The sequence below is a fragment of the Melozone crissalis genome, unplaced genomic scaffold (assembly GCF_028551555.1).
Source record: "Melozone crissalis strain CALT ecotype California unplaced genomic scaffold, PUWL_Pcris_2 ptg000007l_1, whole genome shotgun sequence".
Taxonomy (NCBI): domain Eukaryota; kingdom Metazoa; phylum Chordata; class Aves; order Passeriformes; family Passerellidae; genus Melozone; species Melozone crissalis.
In genome coordinates this window covers 12,220,391-12,235,710 of record NW_026535785.1, presented here as the reverse complement: position 1 = coordinate 12,235,710, position 15,320 = coordinate 12,220,391, and the positions used below count along the sequence as shown (strand labels likewise).

The following is a 15,320-nucleotide window of genomic DNA, read 5'->3' as shown; positions in this document are numbered from 1 at the left end:
CTGGGCAGTGGTGTGTCCATAGGGCAGGGCAGTGGTGTGTCCATAGGGCTGGGCAGTGGTGTGTCCATAGGGCAGGGCAGTGGTGTGTCCATGGGGCTGGGCAGTGGTGTGTCCATGCAGCTGGGAAGGGCTGAGCAGTGCTCTGGGCTCACTGGCTGCTGGTCAGGCTGGGCAGGGTCACTGTCACACAGAGGGCAGGGCAGGCTGGGCACAGCTCTGCTCAAGCTGTGGCACAGCTGGCGAACCCTGCCCAGCCCTGCCCAGGCTGTCCTGCCCTCCTGCCCCAGCACTGCTGGGTGAGCTCAGCTGTGCCTGGGGAGAGGCTGCATCTGTCAGAGAGCAGCCCCTGTCTGTGGGCTCAGATAAAGCTGCATTACTGTACATGGCAGCAGTGTAATAATGTACTGCAGCTTTGCCCCAGGACATCCTCCACCAAGAACAAAGAATGAAATATGGGAACAAGTCAGGAGTTTGAAAACAATCTCTCTGGAAACATGATGAATACCAGTGGTTTCATTTATTCTACTTGAACAAAGGTCCTTTTCTACTTTTAATTTCCCAGCAACGATTATTACCAGTTATTTTTCTTGTAGCTTTGACCACAGTTCATGGAGGTTTTATTAAACATATTTTTGAAAAGTGATTCAAAATGCCATTCTTCTCTGATTCTCTTGCGACTCTGTCTTTTCTTTTTTTCTATTTTTTTTAATCCATGTGAAGCCAGTGCATATTTCCAGTCAAAGATTTTGGACTAGATAACACTCTCATGCTGGTGTTCCTAGAATTATTCCAGTTTTTTGCACTTATAATTGAAAGAAGTTTTGGCCTTTGTTATTTCAGAAGACAACATATATGTTTCAGATCCCTTGCCTTTACATGAAACACTGCACTCATTTTTAGAAACCTTGAACACTGCATTTAATAGACAATATGTCCTGCTGCAACTGCCAAATATTCCTGATGTTTTAAGTTTTCCTGTGTTTCACTGACCTGTGGCAGAGCCAGGCAGCTGAGGTTGAGTGCTGCCTTTGCTGGGGTTTGGTAGCTTTCTGCAGAAGGTTTTTGTTTGTGTATGATTTTGTCAAGGCCCTTCTCTCCTGCCCGTAGGGATTTCATGTCTTGGAGTGTCTCACGTGTGGACGCACATTATGACAGGATTGAATGGATTCTTGCATTTCTGGGGCTGAGTTTAGGAGCAGTTGTCCCATCCAGATGGCCTGCCTGATGGATGCAGAGTTAGACAGAGCCTGAGCCCTGTGCTGGGTGAGCTCAGCCCCAGCAATGCTCCGAGCCTTGCAAGCACTGGGCTTGCAGAGCTGTGCGGAGCTGTGCCTTGCAAGCACTGTGGATGCAGAGCTGTGGGGGCCATTGCCATGACAAGCATGTTGCTTTGCCAGTTGCTGTTCCAAATTCAAAGTGTGTATCAGGGTGCTTTTGTGTGTTTCAACTCCACTTCTGCTGCAGTAGCTACAGAAACCCAAAGTTTTACCTCACCAGGCAGAACAAGTGCCCTTTGTTACCTAGACAGATTACAGGTTTTTCTAAAGTCTGCTCTTCATAAAAGCCCAGCTTGAACAGTGGAAATTCTGACTTGCCTCAGATACTGAGGAGACTTTTATAGTTTCAAGTAGCTCCAGGGTTATATTTTAAAAGTTGAATTTCATCACATGTTTCAAGTTTGGTGGAAAAAAAAAGGCATGATATTTTTAGCAGAAAAAAGTCCCCCCACACCTTTTTTCTTAACAGATGTTTCATCTCAATCATATCCAAACCTCAAAGCACAAGTAGCAGTCAACCTTATTCTCCTGTGGAGCAAGAGATAAAATGTCATTTGTTTGGAAGACAAGCTTTTTTTTGTAACCACAACTAGTTTGTGAGTAAAAGCAAATAATAAATGCAGCGCTGTGGGGTTGTGGAAATGAACCTGAAGCAACATTTCTGCTCTTGAAAGAGCTTGGAGTCCAGCTGCTCTTGTTAGATGGAAAGTCCCAACCCCCAGTCTACAAAAAAAAAAAAAAAAAAACAAAAAAGAAACCAACCCAAAACTACCAGCAATCAGTTTTTTCTTGCTTTATAAATCCGATCCAGCAATCCAGGTCCTTTTACCAATAAAATACGTCATCCAGAGTTCTCAACTTTGCACCAAAAAGGATTTAAAACTGTAAAGGTAACAGAAAGAGAGGAAAGGAATAGTAATTGTAGCCTGAAATATCCAGAAGTAAAAGAGCCACTACCCAAGGAATTTTGAGAGGGCCCTGGAGGAGTGGAGAGCATTTCTGTGCCTGGCAGCCAGGGCTGCACTCAGGGCTCCGTGCTGGCACGGGAGCTGCTGGGGGGAGCCAAGGCAGCCCTGGACTCTGTGCATGGAAGATATTTTTAGGAGGGAGTTACAGTCCATCCTAAGGATGTGGAGGCATAAAGCTGAAGTGTGGTGCTGCAGACCCTTGTTTTGGTATTTCAAGGAGGCTTTGAAGAGAGTGGAGCCATCCAGGTGTGGTAGGAGATGGTTGGCAGATGGGGTTCAGACCAATCTGCTCCCTGGGAGCTGCCCTGCAGGGACAGCTGCCAGCCCCTCTAGCACATCTCCCTGCTGCCCAGATTCCAAGATGCTACATCTGAAGGTAAATTCACAGTGACAGTGTCTAGGGGAACATCACAGGATCTTCCACCTGAGGGATGGCTCAGAGTGGGAAGCTGAATCTTGAGTAGCAAAGACTTGGGCTCTCTGGAGCAGCAGGAAGGGCTGGCTCCTCCTGCAAGGGTGTTGCAAATGATGCTCCAAACCATCTCTTTTTCTGTGTTTGAGCAGTATGTGGGCTTCCATCTGTGGCTGAGGTCCTTAGGCTCAGTGGTGAGCAGATTCCTCCCTTTGCTCTGTGGGAATTGTTTCTCTGATGAGATCCTGTGTACTCTTCAGACTTCAGGTGGTTGGGTCAAGCCTTGATAAAATTTATTTCTCTGCATGTTTAGCAGTATGTGATGTATTATCTCAGTACTATTCCTCACCTATGCAGAAATATGAAAAGGGAAAGAGACATGTGCACATGTATATGCTGGACTACTGATATTAATCACAGTAACGCTTTTCTCTTGTTTGTGGATCAGTCTCCATTCTCCTCCCCCCACCTAGAGTAATATGGGAATGGCTGTGAGGATGGGAATACTGAACCTGCTACTGAATTTTAACTATTAACTATTAAAGAGTTGTCAGATCTGTAACAATGCATCAAAACCAAAATAATGTTACAGCCATAGGTCAACAGCACTGCTCTCTGTAACAGGTTAGTGCTGTGAGGGTCAGAGTGACATTCATCCTCATGGGAAGCAATTCTGAGGAATTGAAAATTACAATTCAGATACCTTCAGAGGCCCTGTTATCACAGCAAAGGTGGTGGAAACACATTTTTCTTATTGAGCAACCAAGTTAGATGGGAGCAAGTTAATATCAAAGACTGCATTATTAATAACATTACCTACTCAGTCTTCATTTGAATAAAGGGTTATGCAGGGGCTGGTTCTTTTCTTCTTTTCCTTTCCTTGTGAATCTCAGGGGGAAAAAAATCCAAAGAGACAAAGGCAAAGGAAATGTAAGATAGAAAATTCTATATGAATCTGCATGTCTGCAACTTACAATGAGAATGGATTTTTAAAAAGCAAAATTGTTACCAAGTTCTAACTAAAATCAGTGTAGGACCATCTTTAGAGAAGAGAGGTATTTTTTCTTTTGTTTTAAGTCGCAAGTGATCGGTTGATGTCTCCATCTGTCCATGTTCAGTAGCTGAATTCAACACTTCACAGCCCCATTCAGAGCCCTGGGACACACAGCGCTGTAAGGAAGTGGTAAGTGGTCCATATGACACTGACAGTTTTCACTTAAGGAACACTTACCATGTAAATGATACAACAGATTGCATTCTGTTCATGTGGGTTTGGATATGTCCACTGATCAAACAAAATCTTGCTTCTACAGGTATCATCCTGAGCTATTCTGACCAAAGTTTATGGAGATTCTTCCCTGCTTTCATCATCTTTTTTTTTTTTTTTAACTAGGGGTGGGGAATGAGAAATTATCTTCTTTGATCTCCAATGAGGAAGGAAAAAAAAAGGACTGTTCTGTTCAGGCTTTTGGCTAACACAACAAACAGTGTTTAAAATTTAACTTTGCTTAATTAATTAGTAATTCTGTTTAGTGCTGTCTGATCTTCATCCAAAAGGTATTTTGAAGCTTGAGAACTGAACATGAAAGTGTTTTGGGTGAAGATGGTCAAGTAAGGCATTTAATCTGGCAGTTTCTGTTGATGAAATACAGCAAGTTGGGGAACTAATTGGAAAAGGGAATCATAATCTGGCAAAATTCAGCAAACTCCTTCCTTTCAGCAAACTCACTCCAGATAGAGTGTGGGAAATCTAGGTTTAGTGTTTATGCATGTATGAGTTACACCCTAGCTAGCAGAGAGAAACCATATTGTCTTTTGTATCTGCATCTTTAGTACAAAACCTTTCTTGTAAGGAAATAGTAAAAAATGCACCCCCCTCTCCCCAACATAATAGGGGAAAAAAACCCAAAACACCAAACCAAAAAAGCCAGACTTAGATAGAAACCTGTGAATCTGCATCAATGTTTGGAAGTACTTCTACTTAGAAATGTCAAATTATTGGGATTGGCAAAAGGAATTGAACCTTTAAGGAAGGTGATGTTGCACAGACCTGTGAGTTTGACTACCTATTATTCGGGAGAGAAACTGTTCTCTGAATTTCGGAGTGAATTTCAGTTTAGCCATTCCTCACTGTCCTAGTCGTGTCTTGTCAGTTAGAACCATGCCTGAATATTTAAAACATATTTTGGTTGTCTATTTTTGTTAGGGTTTGGTCTGGTTTGGTTGGGTTTTCTTTTTTACTTTTTTTTTGCAAGCTGCCACAAGGTCTGAGTCACTGTCCCTCTGCTCTGTCTGCTCCTGGTCAGGTGCTGGCAGTAGGTCTTGTGACATTGTGACTTCTTTTCCCTTATGGTTTGCAGTTGAGTCTTTAATTTGTGTTCTGACTGTCAACAAGAAACCATGAAATAGAGCATGGGTTCTCTCCGTATTTTCAGGTTGAAATACCCATCCCACATTGGTAGGAGGCGCTGCTAGTACAGCTCCCTCTGAGTTGGTTTTGACTTGTCCCACTGGACATAAAATGGACAATTAATTTCCCTGCAGTAAGTTTCAGAGAAGGCAGCTTGATCTTTGTTGTTTTGGAGGGTGTGTCTAATTCATCAGCTTCAGCTTTCAGTCAGGGAGAGCTAAATACATGCTTCTGGCACAGCCCCAGGATGAACCTGTTTTTCTATGGGCTTGTTCTGGTGGCTGTGGAGCAGGAATGTTCCTCCCTGATCCCGTTCTCCCTGTGTTCATTTGCCCCTGGAGAAGGGGGCCTCTGCTCAAGCAAAGTTATCTCCATCAGGGGTAAATTTCAATCAAATCAGTGGAATAAAACAAACTGTGCTTAATGATGGGGGTGATGTTTCCTAATCCATGGCCTCCAGGAGAACTTAAAAGTGAAATCTGAATGTGAATGTAATTGTTAATTAAAGGACTTCTCCTCAATTTAGACTTTCAAAGATGGTTGTTATTGCTCTGGTTGTTGTGCAGTCAGTGAGGAATGTCAGTTATGAATGAATGTTTATTATGTTTGCAATGAGAAAAATGTTGGCAGATAACTTAGACATCAGAGACCTCAGATAAAACAATGAAATGAATTCTCTTTCTGTCCCTTTGGTTCTCATAGTCTCTAAGTCTCGCTGCATCTGCTAGGTCTGTAAATTGGAAGGGAAACCCTGACCCTGTTGATGACCATAGGAATTGCACTAATGAACTTGGCCAGCTCTTGGGTGCTCAATCCCACCAGTCAAATTCTGCTGCTGAAGTTCAATTTGACTGTTATAGAAGTACTTATGACTTCCCCTCCTTGTCTTAATATGTAATTTTTTTAATTTTACTTTTATCCTACTCCCCCCCCCCCACTTCTCAGGTTGTAGTGTGTGGTTTTTTGTTCTTTTCCCCATGTACAGATAATTCTGTCCCTTTGCTTCTGGTAGTAGTTTTAAGGAATTGCTCTATATTGCAGCTCTATTTTGGTGCTTTGTTTTTTCTCCCTTATTGTCAGATGCAGGATGGAGGCAAGAGAAAGATTTTGTTTTCTGCCTGAAGCTTACTATTCTGACTTCATTCAATACACAGAGTGCAGCAATCAGTTTACCTCATTTCTGGGATATTTTGGTGATTCCTAAGCAGCATTTTGAATTATTACCCCCTTTCCTTAGGAATGAAAAAAAAAAATCAAAAAAACAAACCCTGAAAAAAAGGCTTAATTCTTCTGGGATGAATCTTAATATCTTTAAACTGGTGCTCATTCTCTTACTCTTTTCCTCCCCCACTTCAATTATGAGCAATTGGGTGGTAGTAATTAACAATTGTAGAGAGAAACATCTGCAAATACACTTAAGCCAGTCAGTTTGTTTTTCGTGAAAGAATGGTATTTCACAATTTTTCCAAGTTAATATTTTTCCTTTATTGTCTTTCCAATTTCAAATATTGTCCAGACCCATTTTTATAGTGTCTTAAGGTTATAGAAGTGAATACAAGACCATTAATAATGAACAAGAAAAGAACATAATAAAGAAAACATATGCAATATTTCAATTCATGAAGCGTTCTGTTAGGGAACATTGTTTTTGAGAGCATATGGTTATTCCCATGAGAAGCAATACATATTTTTTCCCCCTCCAGTTGTGGAGGGGGAAAAACAAGGGTATGTTTCTCTGTGTATTTGTCTATGTAGCATGTTCTTTTTGTCAGGACTTGTTATCTGAGCAGGGAGGTAAGTAAGTATTTTTGCACAGATGATGTATTGTATGCAGACCTATTTCTGATGGCCTAGACTTTGGAAACACAAGTCTATTAATTCTCCACAGTCCTTTGAGATAGCTATCTTGTCTGGTCTGGTTTAATATCATTGGCAGAGCTGAAAGGAAGTTCACATTGTGAATATATCTGAAACCTTGGCATGTGGCTCACTGGTGGATCTCTGTTTACAGGCTGCCAGTTTTAACTGTCCCAAGCAGACATTCTCATTTTATTTATAAGTAGGCTCTGCATGTGTTTGTATCCCTCATGAAATTGAGCACATGTCAATAGTCAAAACTAAGTATAGCAGCAAGATACCAAACACTTCTTCTGTTCTCAGACAAAACAGTATGTATTTTTAAATGTTCATTGTGTTTGGATAAGGCATATGGGGATATATGCACAGACACATTATTTGATCACTTGTTAATATTATTTTAGTATCTCTATATTGCCCTTTAAAATTTCTTCAGTTAGATTTCATTTTTCTTTGCTGAACGAAACTTGACATCAGGATGAGATCACCAGATTTCCCCGTTTCATTTGAGCTCCAAAATGAGTAACTGATTTCAAAGGATAATTCCCTGGAGCAGCAAGGCCAATAAGTTCTTCAGATCAAAGGTCAGTGAGGCTCAAAGAGGATAATTTCTGGCATACAGTATTTAAACTCTCCCAAGGAGTGTACTGCAAGATGTATCCCCTCCTTCTCCAATAGTTGAACCCTTGTTTTTTCAGAAGACTAATTTGTCAGTGCACATTTTTTCCTCTGTTTCATAAATTATACATTAAAGTGAAAGCTTCCTATCTGAACACACAAACTGTACATCCAGGAAGGTTTTTAACCATGCCAGGGGAAGGAAGGGCTGCTCCTTCAGCAGAAGGTGACTCTGCTGGTCCTCTCTGAAGCACCTGCTGGGTGCTCTAATGCCAGTGGCTGCATGGTGCTGTGAAGGAGGGAATGCTTTGTTAGACACTTTGTTTTGACAGAAAACCCAACAAAGGGCCCTGGGGCAGGGAGCAGCCACCTCCTGCAGGATCTGCCTCACAGTGCTGTGCCCAATGCAGTCTGCCATGCCATTGTCATTTGGGATTGTCATGAGGGATGCTGACCCTCAACAGAAAAAAGACAACTGTAGGAGTCTTGTGGCCATCGTGTACTTTTAAACATTTAAAAAATGTGTGATAAAAGGAGTGGATGTTTCACTGTCCCAAAGAAGGCAGGGGTCATACCAGCCCAGCTTTCATTTATTTCACATTCTTTAGAGCAAGACTGGGAGGGATTGCAAAAGCCTCTTTTAGAGAAGTTTTAATCAGGTTATAACTGTGCTTGTGGAAAACCAGTCACTGGTGCAGATGAGGCACTGAACATCTGGGGTTGTGTCTAACAGCTGTGAAGAACCACTGTCAGTGTAACTGTCCTTGTTATGAAGGCCCAGGTTACTTTTTCATTTCTTGTTGATTTTAGAATGTAGCAACAAAGCTGGACTGAAGTAGACAAATAAATGTTGTCTTTTGTTGTATGGGGTCTTTTTGTCACCTTAGCTTTGAACTTCTGGGAACGTAGAGTTGTATTCAAGGGGCAAAGTGAGTATAAAGCAAACAGCACTTTGTCAGATATACTTCAGTTATGTATTGGAAATAATATTTATTTTAACACCTGTCTTACCTGTGATAAACACTATACAAAAGCCTACTAAGAAACAATCCCTGCTCGACCAATAACACCAGCTTAAAAAAATCAGGGAAGAAACTGCTGTGAAGCAGCTTTGTCTTCCTTTGTCTGACCTTCCTACTAGGCTTATGTTTGGTGTAAGGAAACCTAACATGACTTAAAGTAGAAATCAAAGCATATCAACATGTCATTATGTTTACAATAAACACCATCACATTGGTATAATGCAAATTACATGTATTGGGAAGCTGGTGTTAGTATAACCTCAAAACCACCAGTAAGTATCACAAGACAGCAAATTCCCAAGGTCAGCATTTCAAATTTATTCCCTTTTCTTTACTGTGCATCCATCTTATATTGCATACCACAGTTTTGAAAACAAACAAACAAAAGTAATACAATAATGTTAAATTTAAACAAACAAATGTAGTGCAGTGTGACAATGTGAATGTTGGGGCAGAAATCTTCTGGAATTTCTGGGAGTATGAAGCTATGGTAATGGGAGTTGTAAGAGTTTTATTTTGGTTTGTGTTTTGGTGGTTTGCTTTTGGTTTTTTATTGGTGTTGTTGGTTGGTTGGTTTCTTGAAGCTAATTTTTCTATTTTAAACATGAAAGAAAGCCCAGGAAAATGGCTAATGAAGTATCTTAACTTCTAGCATGTTAGTGACTTGCTTTCCTGGAAGAATGGTTGGGAGGCAGCTCAGCAGTGTGGGACATCAGGAGAGCCAATAAACCCAGTCTGAAATGGGTCACCCTGAACTGGAGGGGATCATCATGTCACCTTTTTTGTAAGGAATCTCACTTGGCTGAACTGGCGCTGAATGAGATGCTGCTGCCAAAGGCATCCCCAAGAAACTGTTCCTAACGTGGCATTGGGATAAAGGCTTTGGGTAGATGCAAATACTGCAGTGCAAGGGAAGAAAATGCTGACTTTAGGACCTGTGTTTTTGCAACATTGTTGGGTTTTGGGGAGTTGGAAGGATTGCTGCTATATGTCATGGAGTGAGGGCATAATGTTGGCAGAGGTGTGTGGATGTGTAAAAAATCATGTCTAAAAGTCTGAGGGTAGGGTTAAAAATTTTGTGTATATTTTCATAATGCTAATGAAGATAGGATTAGTTTCCTTCAGATATAGGGTTTCATCATGTGCAAGGCTGAATGCCCCTGCAGAAGCCAAAGGAACAGCTATTAAGTTCTAGACCTTTGTCTTTTAATCCACATGAGAAGAATATATCTTTCTGTTGTATATCTGATATATGTTGTGATAGATATTAATATTGATGCTCTTTATGAGTGCTATTGATTTATGCAAGTGCCTGATGTTTTAACTTGAAACTTGAGTGAAATATGCTATTTCATGCATTGAAAAAAATGCAGCTTAACCTTTTTGGCAGGTAGTGTTGCCTTCTTGGAAGGTACTAAGCTTTGTGTGTGTTTGAAGAGTGAAACAGAATGAGGGCTTTATTTCAGCTTCATTACTTCACTCACTGCTAGTGAATGTGATGGGTTTTTGCAATATGTCAGAAACTTTCAATATTTTGCAAATTATTCAACTTATTTGCAGTAACAGTTCTGCTATTTTATATTCTCATAATACTGTGTTTGAACTTCCTGTGACTCTAGTGATGTTTGTAGGAGAGGCTGTGTACCAAAAGCTGTTGGTAGATTGTCTGCTGAAATTATCCCAGATGTGTAGTGAACACAAAAGCAAATCAAGTATAATGATTCTCTCATACAAGTGTGCTGATACCAATTTCACCCTAAATATAAAGACAGATTTGCAAATATGAGCCTGCTTTGACATTTCCTTATAAGCATTTTTTCTTAAATATGCTTTTCGCAGTGGCTTTGCCTCCAGAGAAGACAGATGGAGTTTGCAGTGGAGATGAAAAGAAAGCAGAAAAAGAAAGTGACACACGCACAAGTTCCAAGAAGCAACTGAAATTTGAAGTAAGTCCTTTTTATTTTAAAGTTTCACTGTACTGACATAATTATGGTAGAAAAATAACCTGTGGACCAAATAGTGTCATCTGATGCATGTTTATTGCTCCCAGTGTTTGTAGTGGTACAGGAGGCAGCAGAAGTGGCACAAATCAGTGCCTTACTGTCAGTGCTCCATGTGAGGTGATTAGTGACACTTATTTCCAGGTTTGGAATGAATCAAATTATGGTTATTTCTCTGCAGGATCTGAAATGCATCGTAAGAGGAAGTTTTCAGTTTAACCCTTTATTTATTAGGCCAGCTACCATATTATCAAATATTTAGATTGACTGTCATGTGCTATTGCACATGGTTAAATCTACCTGATGTAAAAGATGCCTGTGACGGCTTCTGCAGTGATTGATCTTCAGTGCCTAGGTCTCCAAAGTGAAATAACCCTGACATGGGAAACCCATCTGGTCACATGGCAGGAGGAGGAGGGTGATGAGTCCTATGGGCAAATTCCTGGTAGGCTTGCATCTGTAGAACATCATATAACTGTCAGACCTTGTGTGCAGTTGGCAGGTTTTGTTTCTGTAGGGAGTATTTTCATTAATGTGAGTATGGAAACACGCAGTCACCCAGCCAGTGGGTTGTCTGTCTTGGTGAGGAGGAAGATATTCTGGCACCAGCAAAAAATAGCACAAATATTCATCTCTGCACTCCAGCCTTTTGGTGCTGTCAGCCTCTGTGAGTAATGAGCTTTGTGTTTCCTCAGTTGATGTTTCAAAGACCATGCAGGCACCTTGCAGCATGGCTAGAGTGTTCTTTTCCATCTCACTCTGGTACAATTTTATATTTTATTGTTTTAAAGCAGATTAGGGGGAGGTGGGTTTCCCATGGGTAGTACAGGTGTTGCTTTTGTGCCTTCTGGGGAGGTGACTTTTCTTTTTTCTTAGTTGGTTTTTTTTTTTTTTTTTTTCCCCCACAGCTATAACTCTTTTTCCAGGCCTATTTTATATTCTACCTCAAGTAGCAGACATTTGCAGACAGGAAAGGCATGATAAATTGCAATTAGCAGTGCCTTGACATTTGAACGTTGGAGGACACCTGTCAACATGGTTGGTGCCAGAGTAGCTGGAGCTCCACTGTACCAGCAAAGTCTGTGCTTGTTCCCAAGTAGTTCTTGGCATGCCATAAAGGTTAGCACTTGGTTCTAGGCACCGTGACTAATGCACGGAAGGTTTCCATGGCTCTTAACTGAGCAGAGCACATCCTCACATAAAGATGTTATGTTAGGCAATGTGGGACAGGGAAGTATTAATATGTGGCAAGAAACCAAGTATTGATATTTTTTACCCTTGTTCTACAAATGAAAGTTTTCCAGCAGTGTAAGCTGGGAGCTGAGAGACTGGTAAATGCTTCAAAGGTATAAAAGAATCAGAAACGCGGTGTTGCGACAAGGGGTCTAAACCTGAGGTGAAAGTGATTTGGCTTCTAAAGGTGCCAGGAATGTTTATGTAATACAAAACTGTGTTTCCACAGCGGAGTGTGGGGCACTTGGCAGCTCTCAGCCGGGCTTGTTACGACTGAGAGGAGTGAGAGGAGCTGCCTTTGAACTCGGCAGGGGACGAGTGCCCATAGCTGCTGCAGGGAGTTGGTTTCAAGTCAGAAGATCAACCAGGTGTTTTGAGGTCTATCGTGCTGAAGCTATTTGGGGCTGTTTATTTTACTTGCATACAGTGACTTTCATTTTAATTACACTGTAACTTCTCTGTTTTGCCTTTTTGTGGCTCTGGATAATTCTGATTGCACAGGCCTTGAGAAGCAGCAAACGATTTGCACCCAGGTGACTGGAGTCAGTCAAAGTGCATCCTTTGTTCTTGGTTTTGGTTTGGGGATTTTTTCCCCCTTTAACAAATTGATTCTTTCAGGTTTCCACCAATCACACTCTCACTAACAGAAGCATTGTTAAAACAAGGAGCAGGCTCTACTCCCAGGTTGTTCTTGCCAGTTCCAAGGCAGGCTCTGTTTCAGGAGCTTCAGTGATGTTGCACTGCACTAACTCTGACAACCTTTTCCTGTCAAATATCTGTGTTGAGGACAGGTCTCTCTGGTGGGGATCTGTTCCACACTGCATCAATCCTTGCTCCTGGCCCTGTGGTTTGCCACCTCTGCTTCTGTTGTCTTCTTCTTCCTGAGTTAAGTGTAGTTTTCCTTCTCACATTTTAGTGGGGATTCTTACCATGTTTCAAGAGCTTCAGGGAACAGTCTTGTACCTTTTCCTGTTTTCTACAATGTCGTAGAAAGATGTGGAATCTCTGAGGTGTAGCCCAGAGGGTTAGGAGTGTTGTGTGATTATGATGGGACCTCTTTGTTGTGGTGGACAGAGACCTCTCCAGGACATACCCTGGGAGCTTCCTCCCACAAGGGAGGGAAGGAGGAAGGAAGAAAGCAGCATCTCACAGAGCCTCCTGTGCAAACAGGCCTTTTGCTGTAGGTAATCAGCTGCTCTTTGCATGTTTCTTAGGAATTGCAATGTGATGTGTCTGTAGAGGAAGATAACAGGCAAGAATGGACCTTCACTCTGTATGACTTTGATAACAACGGAAGAGTCACACGTGAGGTAAGCAAAGCACAGCTGCCCCTCTATGTGCAGCACTTGCTGACAAGAGAAGTGTTTTATAACAGGAACATTTTTTCTACTATGAAGTAGAGGTGTCCTGCCAACTTAAACAGCAGTTTCCATGGACCCTTCCCTCCCAGGAACAATCCCACCAGTAGTTTGCTGTTTTCAGATCTACTGTACCATTTTTTTAAGCTGGTTGTTGTTTAATACCTGAGATCAGCCTTTAAAAAGTAGTACTGGCATTTGAGAAGGAAAAATATCTGAAACAAGTGAACAGCTAAACACATTGTCAAAATAAACCCCTGCAAATGTATATTGTTCTGCGTTCTCTCCTGCTTTTCAGAGTTAAGCTAACCAAATAACAAGGTTGCTTGCTGACATTCTTTCCAACAGTACTAACTATACTCTTCTATTGTTTTTATGAATATTGGGCTGATCTCTCCCTTTTCCCTCCAAGTATAAATAACACTGATGATGTTCTCTGGAGGACCATAAAGAATGGCTATCAAAGCATACCTGTGTGTATTTTTTATTATCAGGATGTCTTCAAGCCAAATAACAGGATGTATAGATTAGGATATAGTTCTTTCTGAGAACTACTTCAGCCCAAATTGAATAATATTTCTTCTAGAAGAATATATTTTACTTGGGATTTATGCTGTCTGCTGTCACTGATTTTTGTGATGTGTGTTTACTGGCTCCCATGCCTTTAGATAATCAGCTGAAAATCAAAGGCTTTTTTCTCTCTTCGATCTGATGCTGGTGCCTGTGACAATTACTAAAAACTGTTTGAAAGCAATAGGGCAAATACTGAAAGTGTAGTGGCCTTAGACACCAAAAAGTCTAAAGCAAATTTCTTTTGACATTGCCAAAGGTGGTGGTTGTTCAGGGTTTTTAACATGTATTTGAACATCATTACAAAGGTATTTTTATTGTCTCTACTCTATAGAGCTTTGAATAGTCAAGTGAAATCTGTGCCCCTCATGCGCAAGAACAGGCAGATGAAAAGTTGCAGGCTAAGTCCAGAGTTTCAAATAGGAAGATGAGATAGAGAGGGCAGGAAGGATGGGTGAGGTAGTAGCACTGTATTTGTTAATGTTTGTGGAACAGAGACTAGAAAAATGAAATAACTTGCTTGAAGTCTCAGAAGAACCTAGTGGCAGATTGAACCCAGGTCTTTCAAGACCCAAGGCTAAGTCTTCATTACAAGATTATTGTGACTCTCAAAAATAGGGGGAAAACACACAAAACCCAAACCCACACACATGGGTGTCTTTTACATTCAGGCATGGAATTCCCATTAATGTCAGTGGGGGTTCCATGTGCTGAACATAACGAGAATATGCTTTCAAGTACGTATACAATAATTACTTGTGATTTTGTGGTACACCAAAGAGCTTAATTTGACTGTACTTTGAGAATATGTTACAGCCAAATTCTACCTCTCCCTGCTACAAGAGCAGACTACAGCTTAACTGAAACCAAATCTGTGCAGGGATTGAATATTATACTGCTCTCAGGTCTGAAGGTTGCTACATTCAGGCTTGAACCTGTGCCAAAAAAAATTCTTTCAACCAAGGGACCAAATACGTTGATAATTTTCAGCTCTTTACATGTGACCAAAGATAGAAACAACAAGTATGAACCATTCCAAATCTTCCCCTTTATGTCACACACTTCTTTTGCAAATGGTTCCAGGGCCATTTGTATAAGCCATCTCCTTGGTTATCTTCTGTTGAATCCAAGTGCAATTTATGAGGGTTTTTTTAGAGCAAGAATGACCAACAATAGCAGCTCATGGATAATCCTGGCCACAAAAGAGGAATTTTAGTCTCTTAATGTGACATAGAATTTCTTGTTCTCTTGGCCCCTGGAGATGGGCAGACATAGTGTGCCTGATACTGTCCTTTGCTAAGCAGCTCTGCTCCTGTTCCTGCAAATGACTTAACCAGGGGGAACATTAAACATTTGAATAGTTTCAATTAAAATTAATAAGAGACATGTTTTCAGTCAAAAGTATGTGAAGTACATAGCTGGAGCAGGGACAAAATGGGCAGTCTGAGGAAGAGGCAGATCTGTACCAGTGCCCTTTAGTGAGCTGATGAAAATGCATTCAGAACCAGGCAGCTTTTCTTAACAAAGGTCCAGTGTTCTGGTGAGAAAAGCTTAATATGGACCTTTTCTCCTTCTTGGAGAATTTCCCTTTAATG

The 15,320-nt window shown here is 41.1% G+C and overlaps 1 protein-coding gene across 1 annotated transcript in view; it reads left to right on the top strand.

The window, feature by feature from the left end:
• The window catches only part of NKD1 (NKD inhibitor of WNT signaling pathway 1), a 110,325-nt gene that overhangs the window by 76,823 nt on the left and 18,182 nt on the right, over window positions 1-15,320 (top strand). Inside the window, exons 5-6 of the mRNA XM_054269319.1 lie at window positions 10,404-10,510; window positions 13,012-13,107. Coding sequence (XP_054125294.1) covers window positions 10,404-10,510; window positions 13,012-13,107 — 203 coding nt within the window. The remainder of the gene's footprint in view (window positions 1-10,403; window positions 10,511-13,011; window positions 13,108-15,320) is intronic.